The 15,505-nt window shown below is 36.4% G+C and overlaps 1 protein-coding gene across 3 annotated transcripts in view; it reads left to right on the forward strand.

Moving 5' to 3' along the window:
* DGKQ (diacylglycerol kinase theta) overlaps nucleotides 1-15,505 on the forward strand; it is an 89,909-nt gene that overhangs the window by 25,704 nt on the left and 48,700 nt on the right. For 2 of the 3 annotated variants that reach the window (XM_068666130.1, XM_068666132.1), the window contains exons 3-7: nucleotides 4,659-4,758; nucleotides 8,980-9,065; nucleotides 9,789-9,914; nucleotides 11,283-11,436; nucleotides 14,730-14,798. In XM_068666130.1, the coding sequence (XP_068522231.1) occupies nucleotides 4,659-4,758; nucleotides 8,980-9,065; nucleotides 9,789-9,914; nucleotides 11,283-11,436; nucleotides 14,730-14,798 (535 nt within the window). The remainder of the gene's footprint in view (nucleotides 1-4,658; nucleotides 4,759-8,979; nucleotides 9,066-9,788; nucleotides 9,915-11,282; nucleotides 11,437-14,729; nucleotides 14,799-15,505) is intronic. The other variant, XM_068666131.1, reaches the window with a different exon arrangement.

Here is a 15,505-nt window from a genome sequence, read left to right on the forward strand (position 1 = left end):
TGCTAAAAATAAAATGTGGCTTTGTGGTTCTGAGCTTGGATAGCTGCTGCTTTTAGAGGTTGTGATACTGAATGAGGTTTTGGAGCTCACAGAGGTCTCTGCTGGGAGCAGCAGGCGTTGTTGCTCCTGTTTGCTGACCTGAGCCTCTCCGTCTGGGTGCTGTGTTCACATGTGTGCAGTTGGCTGTGTGGGTCAGTTCCTGTATTTCTCATGATCTGACAGAAAAATTGAAAGTAGCAGAGAGGAAAGGACACGCAGGTTAGGGTAAATACACCAACACTTCTGATAATCTGTTCTGATTTGGGCAGTTAGTAGACATGCAGCAGCAGCACCTAATTCTTCTGCAGCTGAAAGGCTTCTGCACTGGCACACAACCTCTCTCCTGTTTTTTTTTCCCTCCTTACCTCTTTCTCCCTACGCAAGAAGAAGTGGGAAGCCCTGACAAAATGGGAGATGGAGATCATCAAAGCTTGGTTACTGCTTCACTTGCCTTGGAATTATAAATTCTCGCAGACTCATTCAACTGTCAGATGGATTTTTCTGTGATTGCTTCAAGAGAGCAGAGGAGAAAAAAAAAGTCAGAACACAATTTTGGAGAATCACCCCTATATAGTAGTTGCAGGTGTTATGTCTTTTACATGGGAAAAAATGCTTCAGTGAATTCTCGGTGAGCTTCTTCTACTGCTTCTCATTACCAGAGAGCTGTAGAAGACATGCTGAAATGCAGTGTTTGTAAATAAGCTGTTTGCCTTACTACCATTAAGTCTCATCTTAAAATTATTGTATATTTCATGTGCATCTGTCAAGGGACTTTTTGTCCTGTCCCTCTTGTATGTAAGTGCTTTTCTGGGGAGGAAGCCAGGAGTTAGATGTGTAACATGAATTTGAAAGCAAAAAAATGTGTGCTTAATATTTTTCCTCTTTCATGCATTATGAAAACCATTTTAGGGGAAAGTTCTTTGTTCTCTTTCTTCTTCCCCTTTTATTTGGCTATAGGCTTTGCTAGTGGTATGTGGGCTTTTTAACAGGGTGCCTGTCATAGAAATTGCTGGACTCAGGCTGATCTGATCTTAGCTGGGAGCTTGCAGGACAGCCCTAGCAGGTAGGTCTGTCCTTAGATTTCAACACTTGGCCCACAGCTGCACTGTTTCAGAAGGCAATTGATGTGTGCATTCTTTCCTTGCATTAGCATCGATTAACATTTTGATAACTAATTCTGAATATTGAAATTTCTTTCCTCTGCTGTCCTATGATACTGCTTCTCTTTGCATTCACACACAATTTCAAAACTTCCAAGTGGAATGTGTACTTAAAGTTGCTTTGTAACACCGACTGATACATGGGGTGCACAAAGGAAGATCTTCAGTTTGGACACAAAGAGCAATTGACAGGCTTTGTCCATAAAAGGAAAAAGTAGAAATACAGTGCAAAATGCAGAGTACTCGTGTTGCAGAAATAAAGACCTTTCTTTAATGAAGCAGAGAGGCTTCAAGCAAATGAAAGATCTGTCCATGAAAGATCTGCGACGAGCTGGGGAGCATTTTTTTTCAAGATTCAGGCTAAAATCTTTTTGCCTCAGCTGGTGGAATAGCATCTGCAGCTGGGTAAAGAATAGGCATTTGTGTTTTTCCCTTACTGAGGTATCTGGAAGATTGCAGACAAGTAGTACTTGACCTGACCTGAGACAGGTCTGTGAGATGGTTGGGGTGGCAGCTGGGCTGCTCTGTACATTGTGATTGCACTTCAGTGGAAAAACACATTAAACTGATGATCTGCTGTTCACCGTGTGCTTGACACTCCGTGGCATTTCAGAATGAGGAACAATTTTTAAAGTTATTTGCCGTGTTTTTCTTCCAAAGTTTGGAGTAATTTGTTGCTGATGATGCATTTGTTGCTGTTCTTTCTGTGTGATGTGATTGCATGGTCTTGTGCTAAGCACTCACACAGATTGCACTGAAGGGGTTAGAATCTGTAAGCTTTAGATTTCTGTAGAACCGAATCTTACTGCAAGCTGAAATGAGCTTTTATAGAAATGTGTAACACTAATGCTTTGGATTTCTTAACAGATGGCAGGAAACAAAATGGAGACTAGGAACATCTTGTACATCAGTACAAGGTCATTCTGGAGCTTATGCCAGAGTGTTAACATTATACTTTCTGTTGATGGACTTCTGATCGATACTAAATGTCATTTAATGGTATTACTAGTAGAAATTTTCTGTATCTTTCTCTGGGAATCGATTTTCGTGGTTTGCATAAAGTAATTTAAGGAATTGAATTGGAAAAGAAGTTTTTAACTCTCATCAATTATTAACTTTCTCTCTTTAAGCCCCCTTGTGTGTCTGTAGCTTGCTGTACTTATACAGGTGGATATAAATTAAAGAATAATAGATAACATTTCATATTCTGACATGTTGATTCGCTGGCTTTCCAAGTCTAAGAGTTTTGATTTGTTTATATGTTGGGTGCTTGGAACTTGTTCAACAACAAAAGAAATGTGGTGAATTGCTCGGAAAAATAGCCAGTGATTGATGAGCTCGTTATGTTGTACTTGCGTTTTTCCATTTTCTCTTCCATGTTACTCCCATCCCATTTCCCACCAGGCTCTGCAGCAGTTTTGTACCTGTAATTTCTAAGGCAAGTTAGAAGGACTGCTCGTAATAAACAAAGCTGCTTTCCCTTGTTCCCAAAAGTAAGAAATTGAAGGAATTGATTTATTTTTTTTTTCCACATCCAGTGTTTCAATCAGTATGTTGTTCTTTTATCTTTGGCACTGACTTGAGTCTTTAGAAGATTGTCACCAGGGTTTGAATAACTGCAGGATTTAGACTTCGTCTCTTTCCCTTGAGTCTTCTAGATAAGTATGGTCAGACCATGGATAAGTTTGTCTCCAGTCAAAGTCCTATTCCGCAGTCTTTCCAGATTAATCACTGCTTTACACAAAACTCTGCTTTGATCTATGGAGTGTCCTTTTTCTTCAGCAGAACTTCTCTTGCTTATTAAACACTGTGACAATAATGAAAAGCCTGCATTTCTATGCCAGTTCTGAGATAAAATAGCCAGACTCAAGGCCAGGGAGAGAAAAGGTCTCTGTATTTCAAACACCAGTTGTTGAAGGGATTGTAAGTCCATGCTGAGTGTCCAAAGCAGGTTACTGAGCACTCCAGAGCTAAAGAAAGTCTCTCTTGATAAGTCTATTGATTAAACTTCAAGCAGTCTTCTTTTCCCCTCATGTTACATCTGAAAAAACTTAATCTTGCTTATTTCATTGAACATACTCAAAGTACAGGATTGTTTAGTGTAACTGTGCCTATGCTTTCAAAGGCAGAAATGTGGGTGGGAACTAGAATTTTATAACCAAAAGGGACATTTTAGGTCCTCCAATTTTGTGTGGCCAGTATGTGTCAGACTTGCCACTGGTGATTCATAAGAAAACCCTAATCTATAAGGAAAAATTTCATAACCATTCTCAATAACCTCGGAGGACTGTTTACTCACGGATTTAGGAGGAAAATAAAGTGTCTCTAACTATGTGTACCTTACGTCTCTATTTCCTAATCTTTTTCTGGGAATGATTAATTTAATTTCATGCTTAAATAAACCATGTTTTAGCCTTCACAAGTTTTTGGTTGCTTGGTTGGTTGATTTTTTTTGTGATGCAAGAAACAGAAGATAAATCTGATATGTTCGTCCAAAGGGCTTGTGAGATACAAAATGTGAAATTTGAAAGATTAAAAAAAGTTATTAGCCTTAATCACAGCATAATTTTATGGAAGTTATTTGGGTTCTGGCATTTTAAAGATGCAGTTATGCTTCTTCCTTCTAATGTAGATGTCAGTCTTGACAGAGCTGTGCATCTTTTAGGAAGAGTGGTCTCTAGAAGAAGTATAAAGCTCAAATGTATTTCTTCTTAATTTTTCTTCTTTCCTCCATCGTTGCCTTTTGCCTCCACCTTAAAATGTTACCATTTAATAATCAAGATATTAATATATCTTTGATATTAATCAAGATATTAATCAAGAAAGCACCTATCTTTTTAGGTTAAGAAAAGAGCATATAAGAAATAAACTTCCCAAAACTGTTGGTACAGCTCTTACCAAGGGGATACTGAAACACATCTTTTCAGCACAGAGTCACCAGGAACAGCAGTACAGATGTAGTTTGGAGATTAATCTCTTTACCATCCAGCTAGTTGGCAGAGTTGTATTTGGAGAACAGGTGAAAAACTTGTGGAGGATACTGGACTGTGGCAACATCACACTTTTAGAAACTGTCTTGAATGTGTCCTTAGGGCATGTTGTCTGAGGGTATATATGTAATATACAGCTGTTACTGTTTAATGGTCCTTGATTCATTTAAGAACACTTGAGAGAGGAGCAGAGGTTCAAGATACATTGCATGAAAATGAACCCAAAGGAAACCTTTGCATTCACGGTACTGTGAATCATCGGGAAGCTGACTAGCACTTAAAAATATATATATCATGTATATGTGTATATCTATAAAAAAAATAGGTATTTAAAATATTTGTTCTAAGGCTTACTTGAGTTCACATTGTATATGCTATCCTATCCTGCATGATAAAGCAGTTTCTATGAGCTATAACTGCCATTTGGAAAGCTGCAGCTGATAATGTTTCGCATGTTCTTCTTTGGCAGGTTCCAGTTGCACACTGTTTTGGGCCTCCAGGACATTACAAAAGAAAGTTTTGCACTGTGTGCAGAAAGTCACTAGAGTCACCTGCTTTTCGATGTGAAGGTAACTTAAAAAGCCATACTTGCGTAGCCATCTGTATGTTATCCAGTAGCATATGCTTTTCTTACGGTGCATATCTTGGGTGTGTAGGTACATGTGTGCCAATAACGCCTTTACTGTGTCTGAAAGATTTTTGTATTGTGTTATCCACTCACTGACAGTGGAAATGTGTACCTCAAGTTAAGGCACCACAAGTCTGTCGTGTTCATGGTGTGCTATGAGCCCATGCCTGAGATGTGTAAAGAATGAGAAGCCGTTCCGACAAAATAAAGACTTACTCTGTTGAAGTATTTTTCTTCTGTTTCCGGTGGAAGATGTTGTTACAGAGAGATACCAGGTATTCATGTACCTAAAACCTTCCCATCTTTACAAAAGAATAGGAATACAACTTGAATATAACTTCTCTCTGTGTCACTAGACTCAGACGTCCGTTGCTTGTAAGCATTAGGTGGATTAGATGAGGTGCATTAGGTGGAAAGATACTTGAAAACATTATTTGTCAAAATAGTACTGTTTAGAGTGTTCTAACATACATTCTCTGGGGAAAAAAAATGAAAGAAAGAAAGAAAAACAACAATGATTAAAGAAATCACCCAAACACTATTTCAGGTCCCATTAATTTGAAATATATGTTGGCACAAATACTTCACTGATTTTGTTGTGAGGCAACTCCTTAATTCTCCCTTGACTCTCTTGTCCTAAATTTCTAGTAGCACTTGTTCTGTTGTTGTTGTAAGGTTCAGTGGAATTTAGTATTTTAAATAAATGTTGCCAGCAAGCTGTTTAAAAAAAAAAAAAAAAAAGTGAAGGAGGCAAAGGAGTCTAATGAGAGAAGAACCAATTCAGAACTGCTTTCAGAATTGCAGTTATGCTAAAGATAATGTCTCATTTGATGTGGTTGCTTAGGTGTATGTATAGGGTAAATGTTACTCTCATCAGAGTGTTTGGACTTAAAATGGTGCAGTGTTTTTGCTTCTGTTTTTTTTTTTTTGTTTTTTTTTCTGGTGAGTTGCATAACGAATCTAAAATTTATTTCACCAACTGATTGGAATCTGTCATTTAATACAGTTACCTTGTGAATTGGCTGCTTCAGTGGGATGGTCAAAGACATACAAATATCACAGAGTTTTTTCCAGTGACTTGTCTTAATAAGGTTCAGAACTCAGTATGGCGTGAAGTAAACTTAAAAAAAAAAAAAAATGGAAAGAAAATTTTCACTAGCTATGTCTTCTTAATTCTTGAAAATGGCCGTGGTTTAGTGGTCTATTTTAGTTAAAGCTTTCTAAATTTTGACTTTTTGTTCTTACTATCTTAAGTATTATATTTTATCAGCTTTGTACCCATTGCAAGTGGATATTTATTTTTTCAGACATTTCTAAACAAGAAATGTTTTTAAATAAGAAACACATGAAGTCACGTGTTGTAATTAGGTAATAGAAATGCCCAGACACTTTTCCTGGTTCATTGAAGGTTCTGAGTTGTGTTCCTAATATGGATTAAATGGATTTTTTGTTTTGTGTGGTGTGACTTTACTATTCTGTGTTCTGAATACTAATAACTCTAAACTTGTTTCTTTGATACTTTTAAAAAAATGTAGTTTATAAAGCACAGTTGAGGTTAATGAAGTGTAAAAGAGCCTTCCTTTGCTTTTCGAAAATACTTGTAGAATTTGTTTTAGAAATCAGCTGGTTTAAGCTGTAAAGTTTTAAATACAAAGATAGGCATTAGACTTGTCCTTCTGCATACTTCTAACAATTATGCTTAATGTACAATATTGTGTATTGGTGTTCTGACATTGAGATTAAAGAACTTTTCTTGGAATATTTGCTATAACTAAGATGGAAAGCAGAGCTAAGATGAAATTACCCATTCTAAGCAAGTGATTGGCATAATTAGATGTACTTTTAAAATAATTTATATAACTTGGTTTGGTCTCCGTATCTTACAATAAAATATTATTTGAAAGAAAAGTTTTTAGGTAAGTGCTACACACTGTGGATGCTTGTGGGGCATCTGTTCTCAGAAATGAGCATACACGCATTGTAACACCTCGTGATATAAATACATAATGCTTGAATGGCAAAAAATGTAATACTTGTAATCCAAACTCTGCTGATGATTATTAGTTGCTTTGGATTGCAGTTTTTGCTGTAAAATTCACGAGTAACAGTTGAACCTGAACTCAGGATGTTGAATGTTCCTCTTTTCTTTCCAAGAAGGGCTGGGGGGGGGGGGGGGGAGGGAAGAGGGAAAAAATGGACTAACCCAAGCATTTTTTAGTGCTAGATCCTTTTTAAAACTTTCTTTTTAAGCATCAACCAGGAGCAGAAAATTATTTGTGAACTTTTACATAATGGATAGATTTTCATTTTTTGAGGAGTGCATTTAACATTTTAAAGGCTGTGCTGCCAAGTTATATATCTGAAATAAATCAACTTTTTTGGCAAATAGAAAGGAATTCACAACACATTCCCTATTAACTTGAACAGAAAACCTTCATTCTTTTATGAGTTAAAGAACTGCATAGATTGTTAATTTTTTTGGAGGCACTCTGATTTGAATTGATCTTTACATTCTGACAACTTTATATTTCCAGTGAGTGGAATAGCTATCTTAAGGGTTTAACTCCTGTGACACTCCTGCCCTTCACACGCACACATTTTTGTTCTAATTAGGAGTTGGGGCACCTGTTAGTAGCAGCAGGAGGGTAAGGGAAAGAAAAGCTTGGGGTGGGAGGGAGAGAAAAACCTTTTGTATTCTTACACAGTATGTTAAAGGACAGCGTGTGTTTGTGTTAGCAGACAGTGATTTAAAAAAAAACAAACAATATTTTTGGTAACTTCTTGAAAGTATAATTTGGTCTACAGAAACTTGCACTATTATTGATGGTATGACTCAAAGCATCTAGCTTGCCTAGTAGCTGAATGTACAAAACTGTAAAATATTCCTGTTTCATCTATGAGTATGGTCTGGGGAGAAGTATGAGCTGAGGACAGACCTTGCCACAGCTCATGTAAGATTCTTGAGCTTGGTAAAAATCCACTGTATGAGAAACTGTAGATGAACATCTGTGGTTGAGATAGCAAACCCTTAGGACAGTCTGTGCTTTGATGTGGTGGTAGATCGTGTTTTTCTGCATAATTAGAATTAAAACAGTGTTCGTGTGGTCACTTTTTCTAGAGCTTGGAGAGTGATTTCAAAACGAGTTGTTATGCTCTAGATGATTTTATACTGTTTTCAGAATGCTTTCAGGTAGCATGGATAACATTCATGATTAGCACCTTCCAATCTTCAGGTTAAAGTCTTCAGATTATTGTTGACATCCTTGGAGCAATGACCTGTTTGAGCAGAACAGGAAAAAAATAGTTGGAGAATCTGACTGCTGCCTCTTACTTTAATGCATTTTTTCATACATCTGTTTGAGTTTCTTAAAGAACTTTCTGAACTATTTCAATAATAAAGCTGAGTGTTGAGGTCTTTTAGTTATATTTTTGTTGATATCTGATATTTCAAGTCAGTTTTTAAGAAATGAAGGTACTTTATCCAAAATCAATAAATAAATAACACAAAATGCTCAACAGTCTCCACTGAAACTTCTTCCAGGTAAAGTATCTCACAGGTAGACAGTGTGAAGCTTACTTGGGAGAATGTTCTGAAAAAAAATGATCATTTTCCTCTTCCTGACAATGATATGGTAATTTACAATGTGCAACAATAGCTCAGACAAGTCTGAGTGCGTGAAGAACATTATCTTGCACTCAAGGCTTGATGTTTGGATACAGAAGGAAAACTTTCCTCTGTTAATACTTCTACCATTCAGTTTTTTGGTTTTGATTAAATCAAAGTAGACTTCAGAAGTGATAATGTTAGAGTAGGCAGCTGTTCCCATGAAGTAGTGAGACAAAGCTGTAATAAGCTAAACAGTTGTTACAAATTTAACTTACTGTACTGGAGGAAATACAGCAGGTAGCTATGAGCAAAATTAGCTCAGCCTTTCCTCGAATTTGCTGCATTAGTTTAACACAAAGGAAATTGAGCTACACACAAGGTTGCGCTGATAAACTTCTTTTATTGTCTGTCTTTGCTGAACAAAAAAGAGCATGAAGGGAAGAAAATGCCGTGCAGAAAGGTAATGGAAGAAGTACTGGAGGAAGGGAGAGAGGGAAGAGCAGCAGAAACCAATGGATTTTGACTTAAAGAAGTTTTCTTGTTTTCATCTTCTAGTTTGTGAGCTACACGTCCACACAGATTGTATCCTGTTTGCTTGTAGTGACTGCCGGCAGTGTCACCAGGATGGGCACCAGGACCAGGTAAGTGTGAGCACATCTGCAGCAGAAAGCAGTCACACCTTGTAGGCTAGAGGCAGGGCAGAAGACCTTTTTCTGACCTTTTTTTCCATGTGCTGACAATTATCAAAGCACTTTTGCTGCTGCTTTGTAGAAAGACATTTTTGTGGCTTTAGAATGTATTGCAGATAGTGAGATGAACATAAATTCTGATAAACATCTCTATTTTTGAGGTTTATAGAAGTCTTGCTGAGAAGTCTGTGCAATGTTTACAACATACTAATTAAAAAGAAAAAAACAAAATCCATCATCTTTCTAAACACTTGTGTTGCGGAAGCTGATATGGATTTTTTTTTTTTTGAGCTGTTGGATGCCGTGCATCCCTGGTAAATACAGTCACATCCCTTAGGCTTCCTACAGTCTGTCTGAGGCAAGACTTCCCAGGTTCTCAGTGTAAAGTATATGTGTAATACTGATCTTTCAGGATTTTTTTTTTTTTTTTTTAAGAATAATTGGTTTTGGTGGACTCCAAAGATGAAGCATTATGTACTAAATTTTTGGGCCATTTGATAAGGTCTTCTTGTGAGATGATATTCAGGGTTTTATTTTTATTAAGAAAATAGTTAGTGGCCTGGTCTCTGTTGCCGTTTTCTCAGAGCTGTTTGAATTGCTCATTTTAAAGTTAGGTTGAAGATACTTCTGTACCTGTTGTCTGGTGTAATGCTAAGTTGTGATGTGTTCTACCAGGATACTTACCATCACCACTGGAGGGAGGGAAACCTTCCTTCAGGTGCTCGTTGCGAAGTTTGCAAAAAAACCTGTGGCTCTTCTGAGGTGCTGTCTGGCATGAGATGTGAATGGTGTGGCATTCTGGTATGTTGTGCTGTTGGGTGTATTTGTGGGAACCATATATATATATATATACATAAGAAATATATGTGTGTGTGTGTGTATATATCTATATATATACACAAATATTTGTCAGTGTATATATTCATTCATTAATTAGATAGGAAATGTGTGAATTCCTTTTTTTCCCCGTTAATCACTAGAATAAGCAATTTGCAAAATCTCGGTTAAACTTTACGTGAAATCAATGGAATTTAAATTTAATAGAGACTAATCCTTAAATATTGCAGCTTATGAGCTTGCAGTTAATTTTGCTGTGCAAAATCCAAAGTTCTTTTAAATCACATGAATTCTGAAAAGTCGAAGGCTCACCTCACCATTCTAACATGCATATTCCTCTTTCGGTGCAGAATACTCTCAACCTGTAATTTTGTGTTAGTAGTGAATATTGGTTTCTGTCTTTCCCATGATTTGTGCAACATGATGGTAACTTTCAGTAATCCTTATGAAAGCCAGTCTTCTGCATAGATAAGAATTGGTCCATCCACTGAATGCTACCTCTTGTTGAAATATAGTTACAGACCAAAGTAGTGCCAGATGGGGTGCAAGCAGAGACGTTTGTCTGGTAAATTAAATCATTAATTTGCCACGTAATTCTAGATGAGGCACACTATGTAATAATTGTTTAAAATGAAAGTCTTGTGTATTTCAGATATGATTTGAATCATTTAATTTTTTTATATCATAAAAATAGTGTTTTTTGTATTTGTAATCTGATTCATAATTTCTGAGGTGGCAGGAGCTGTCTTTGAAAACAGCCTAACAAATATAGCATGCTACATGGCCACAGTTATAAAGGCATGCATATTCAGTGAAGATAGACCTAGGACAAATACAGAGGCAGAAACAAACCAGTCAAGTCTTGAAATAAAACTTCAAACATCTTATCTCAGAATCTGCAAGCAGGGGCTTGCAAGCAAGTGTAAGAAGTTCTAAATTTTTTTTTTCTATTTAAAAGTTTGTCAGTTTAACCTGCCTACATTTCCCATCTACCCCAATAAATATCCATATAGATCAGAAGATCCAGGGCATGAGATCAAAATGTTAATCTTCTCCAGATATCTGCTCAAAATCTTTAGTATTTAATTGAGACGATTTATAATACTTGAAGTTTCTTCATGTGTTAAGACTTCCCATTATTATTGGTTTTAAAAATTAATGGAGCAAATTAAAATCTAGAATGAAAAAATGCATCACTGATTTCATGAAAGTGATTTACGAAAGGTCTCTACGTCCTAGCCTGACTTTTGCAGTTCCAGTACATGTTTTGTTATAAACACACTTGCTTTCTCTGTGTTTCACAAAGTGCTTAATTGATGCTTCTATTTATAGGCTCATGCTGCTTGCTACATAATTGTCACACCAGAATGTACTTTTGGAAGATTAAGGAATATGATTCTTCCTCCAAGCTGCGTGCAATTATTTTCTCGCAACTTCAGCAAACTGCATTGTTTTCGAATATCAGAAAATTTGCAAGCAGAATCAGGTAAAAGCTTTCAAAATTGGATGCAACTAATCGATGACTGTGTTTAACTCAGTGTTATAATTTACTGGAGTGTATGATTGCTAATTTTCGCTGGCTTTTGTGACAATACTACAACTTTTTGCTGAATCAGGGCACAGGATACAGGTTCTAAATGCAGACTGAGCAACTGGAAGAGTGTTCTTTCAATAATAAGCATGCAGAAAGTAAAAACCTAAAATGCAAAAACTTTTGTGGTAGATTAGTGTTGTTGTTGTGACAAGCACTTGCTAATACACGTTTTTTATATGGCTTGGATATGTGCAAATATTTTTAATTACCTCTTTGACTTGGTGAGAGGGTTCTGCCCTTGTAAGATTTCTGTGCTGAAAGGAAATCATATATTTAGCAGGATAATGTTCTGCTGCCATCTAGAGTGTATGTTTGTTTAATAGCTCTTTAGGATGAAGAGAATTCTTTTGAACTACCAAAGTATTTTTTGTTTGATACTTAAATTATGTTCTTGTAAAGCTTTTCTTTTGGTACTTAACAATAATACCAAAGTAAATATGAAGTAGGTAAAATATTGATCTTGAAAGCCAAATGTTTGCAACTGCTCTTTTCTCAACCTGACAGGTTGTTCTTGAACTTTCTGCTTTGAACTTTTGGTGCACACGGAGGCAGCTGTTTGCTAGGAGCCATGTGTTTGCATATGCAGAATCTATGGCAGCAGTCCTGCTACAACATAAAGTGCGTGGCCCTAAGCCTACATAAGCTTATATATAGTACATAACTATAAAGGCCTGCAGGGCTGGAGGAAATCTTTGTGTTGCAAGCTTGTTTTTTTTTCAGTAAGTTATTTTTCTTTCTAATAAATTGTTCCTCAGGGGAAAGTGAGGTATAGTACATACCTGAAGGTGATGCAGTCTTTTATGCTTCCAGCATAAGAAATAGCAGAAATATGCAATCCAGATGAACTTGGTTTTGCTGGGAGATTCCTTATGAATCTTGATTCGGGTTTATTGTTAGGTATTCAACAAGTTTCCCAAAAGCTTTAATGAAGGTAAAGATGTGTTATTATTAACAAAAGTTAATCACAAACCTTTTTAACAGTCCCTTTTGGTGTATCTGTGATGTTAACCAAGTTTATCTTTTAAACAGCAGCATGCTCTTTTAGTTTGTCGGACTTGGACTTTTTTTTTTCTTTAAGTTACCTCTAAATAGAATGAATACAGACCACCATGAGTGAAAGAATCCAAGGTTATAGCTGCGCCTTCTAGTCTCTTCCTTCATTTTTCAAATGATTGAAAAGAAAGATTTCAATGTCAGGACATATGGTACATGCTAACTGTACCAGTTTGTTTTACACACATTCACATTTTGTGGAGTAATTTTTTTGCATTCCTTTAATAAAAATGTATGCCTTGTACTTTGAAATGAAAGAATGCAATGAAGATCAGTCATTAGCTGATCTAATCTGGTCAGGGACAGACTAAAGGGGTAGGGGAGATAATCATGTGCTCTTCTGAAATAATGCTATGTGGATGGCTTGGTCAGTTGTTGGTGTGCCCTCAGAGACCTAGTTATCTCAAGCCCAATGCTGAATCAAATGGTGAGAGAGGAACTGTGGTCTTTGCTCACCTGAATGCATCTGTGAGGCTTCCTTTCCACTACTTTTCAGTGTGGGGACTATCAGGCAGGATCTGATATGATGGGTCTCCCCAGAGTACAAATGTAAATCAGAATATTCTGTTTGACTACAGGAACTGCCTCTTCTTTGAGAGTAGGGGGAAGCACACACACAAGCAACTCATACAAAATGGGGGCTTTTTGAAGGAGGAAAGAGCATAACATCATAATGGTATCATGTGCTGGGACAGGAGGAGAAAGGGCACGTAATACAATGTGAACTTCCATTTGAAATTTAAGTTACAAACATGCCATTCCATGCCTGTCCTGCAGAGCTTTTGTCTTAGCATATTTCAAGGGGACTCTTAGAACTTCACTTGCACAGTCTCTCAATGCTGTTTGTGGTACTTTCCCTGGTATCCAGACTGAGTGAGAAAGAATCGTAAAAGAAAGAGGTCAGTTCGTTTTCATCTAAGCTTAGAAAAAGGGAAATATTGGAAGTAACAATGAATTATTTTATTTCTTATTTTTGTATTTACATTGTTTTTCAATTTGATTTTTACTGAGGTGATTTATATATATATGTTTGAAAAATATAACACAAAAGCATTATTATTGATGGTTTTTGCAGTCTATTGAAGCATTACGTAAATGTTTGGTAAGAAACCTGGTCTCCAGTTTAGGACTCCTATTAACTACTCCTCTTTGCTTCTTGGAAGGTTTTTCTCCATTAGGATTCTAACTTCCCTAATACATTTTTTGGTCTGAAGATCTTAGGGCTTTAATTTTTTTTTTCTTTCTTTGTTTCTCAGTTTCATGTGCCTTGCCCCCACATGCAAGACAGTTTTTATAAAGTTGTAGCCTGGCTTATGGCTTTTGGGAGCTCTGTCTGCATTCCAGTCAAAATTGACTGACAATTTCAATGGGTGGGAGTATGAATATCATGATATCATCCATACATTGGGTTGTCTTTTGTGGCACACTGCTGACCTTAGAGAAGAAAAATATCTCATCTTTTTGGATTTGCTTTGGTCTTCCTTTATGGATCTGATCTTGGGAATGATAACGTTGTCAGGATGTTGTCTTCAGAGAAGCAAATTTAAATGTTAGTACCTTTTTTTCATCTTTTCTGAGTTTTATATGTGATTGTACATGCTCTGTTATCAGCTGACATTAATTTATAGCTTTTAGTGAGAGATATGAGCTGCCTTCAGAGGTCACTTCTGGAGCGCAGTTATTTGTTTCTCTTCATTTGTCTGCAAATCTGTTTTTCATTTATAGAAATTATGTGCGTAATACCCATACTTTTTACTGGAAAGCTGCTACTGCAGTAGCAATAGATTTTAAATTTATTCATGGAAACCGTGTATAATTTGGTAATAGGCAGACATCACAACTTGAGAAAGAGATTAAATGCACTGGGTCATGATATTAAAGTTGATAGTAGAAGCTTTTCATGTATGCCTTCACCATAGTTATGTGACAATGCAGTGTTGTTGGTTTTTTTTGTAACAATTTTATAGTACGGATTTTTATTCTAAAATAGCTAGAAGAAAATGTGCTTCTTTTGTCTGACTAGATTTTTTTTGTGTTACTCTTCCATGGAAACCATCCTTACACAGCAACTGCTTTTTTTTTTAAAGGTTAGATAAAAGAGAATCTTTCCCTAAAATCATTTTTTTCCACAGAGGAAGATGATGATGTTGATGGGTCAACACAGGTGTCAGCAAAAGATGTCCAAATTTCAACAGATTCAAGTAAGTACAATTGTAGTAAGTATTAAGTGGTGAATATTCCCATTCCAGTCTTTACTCATATAATCTTAGTTAGCTTTACCTTATATAGAGAGATATAAAAATAAACAAATAAATAAATGGCCCTTCTTCTAATGCTAGATATTAGTTTGGAGTCCAAAATTTGGGTTTAGCAAATATCCAGGGTCTTATCATCGCATCTCTGTTTTCTGCTGGTAAATTGCCATGAATGACAATCTGTTCATTACCCAGTCAAATCAATTGGAAAAGTAAGATTTTCTAAATTTCCTTTCTGCTAGTCAGTACTTCAGCACTGAGTTACATTGGAAAAGAGCATGCTGCATAAATCTCAACTAGCAATTTCTCTCAACATGGTAACTGAAGAAAGAAAGAATGATCTTAAAAATCCATACATAGCAACCAATTTAACGGGCAGACAGCAAATCATTTCAGAGCCGTTTTCCTTTAAGATAGCTGGATCCAAATCGTGCTGAAGATACCAGGTGAATTTTTAGTTTTCATCAGGCATAGTAGAAATGAATGCATTCCTTTGTGTCAGGGTTGATGCAGGCTGGCAGCAACTTATGCAGTTAAAGTCTCATACTTGTGGATCTTTCCAGGAGTGGTATTAGCCAAACTCTTATTTTTCAGAAGATGAAGCTGACTACAACTTGGGGGCATTCCACTCTCTATATTCTTATTAGTAACTA

This window comes from Anas acuta, chromosome Z, assembly GCF_963932015.1.
Source record: "Anas acuta chromosome Z, bAnaAcu1.1, whole genome shotgun sequence".
Taxonomy (NCBI): Eukaryota; Metazoa; Chordata; class Aves; order Anseriformes; family Anatidae; genus Anas; species Anas acuta.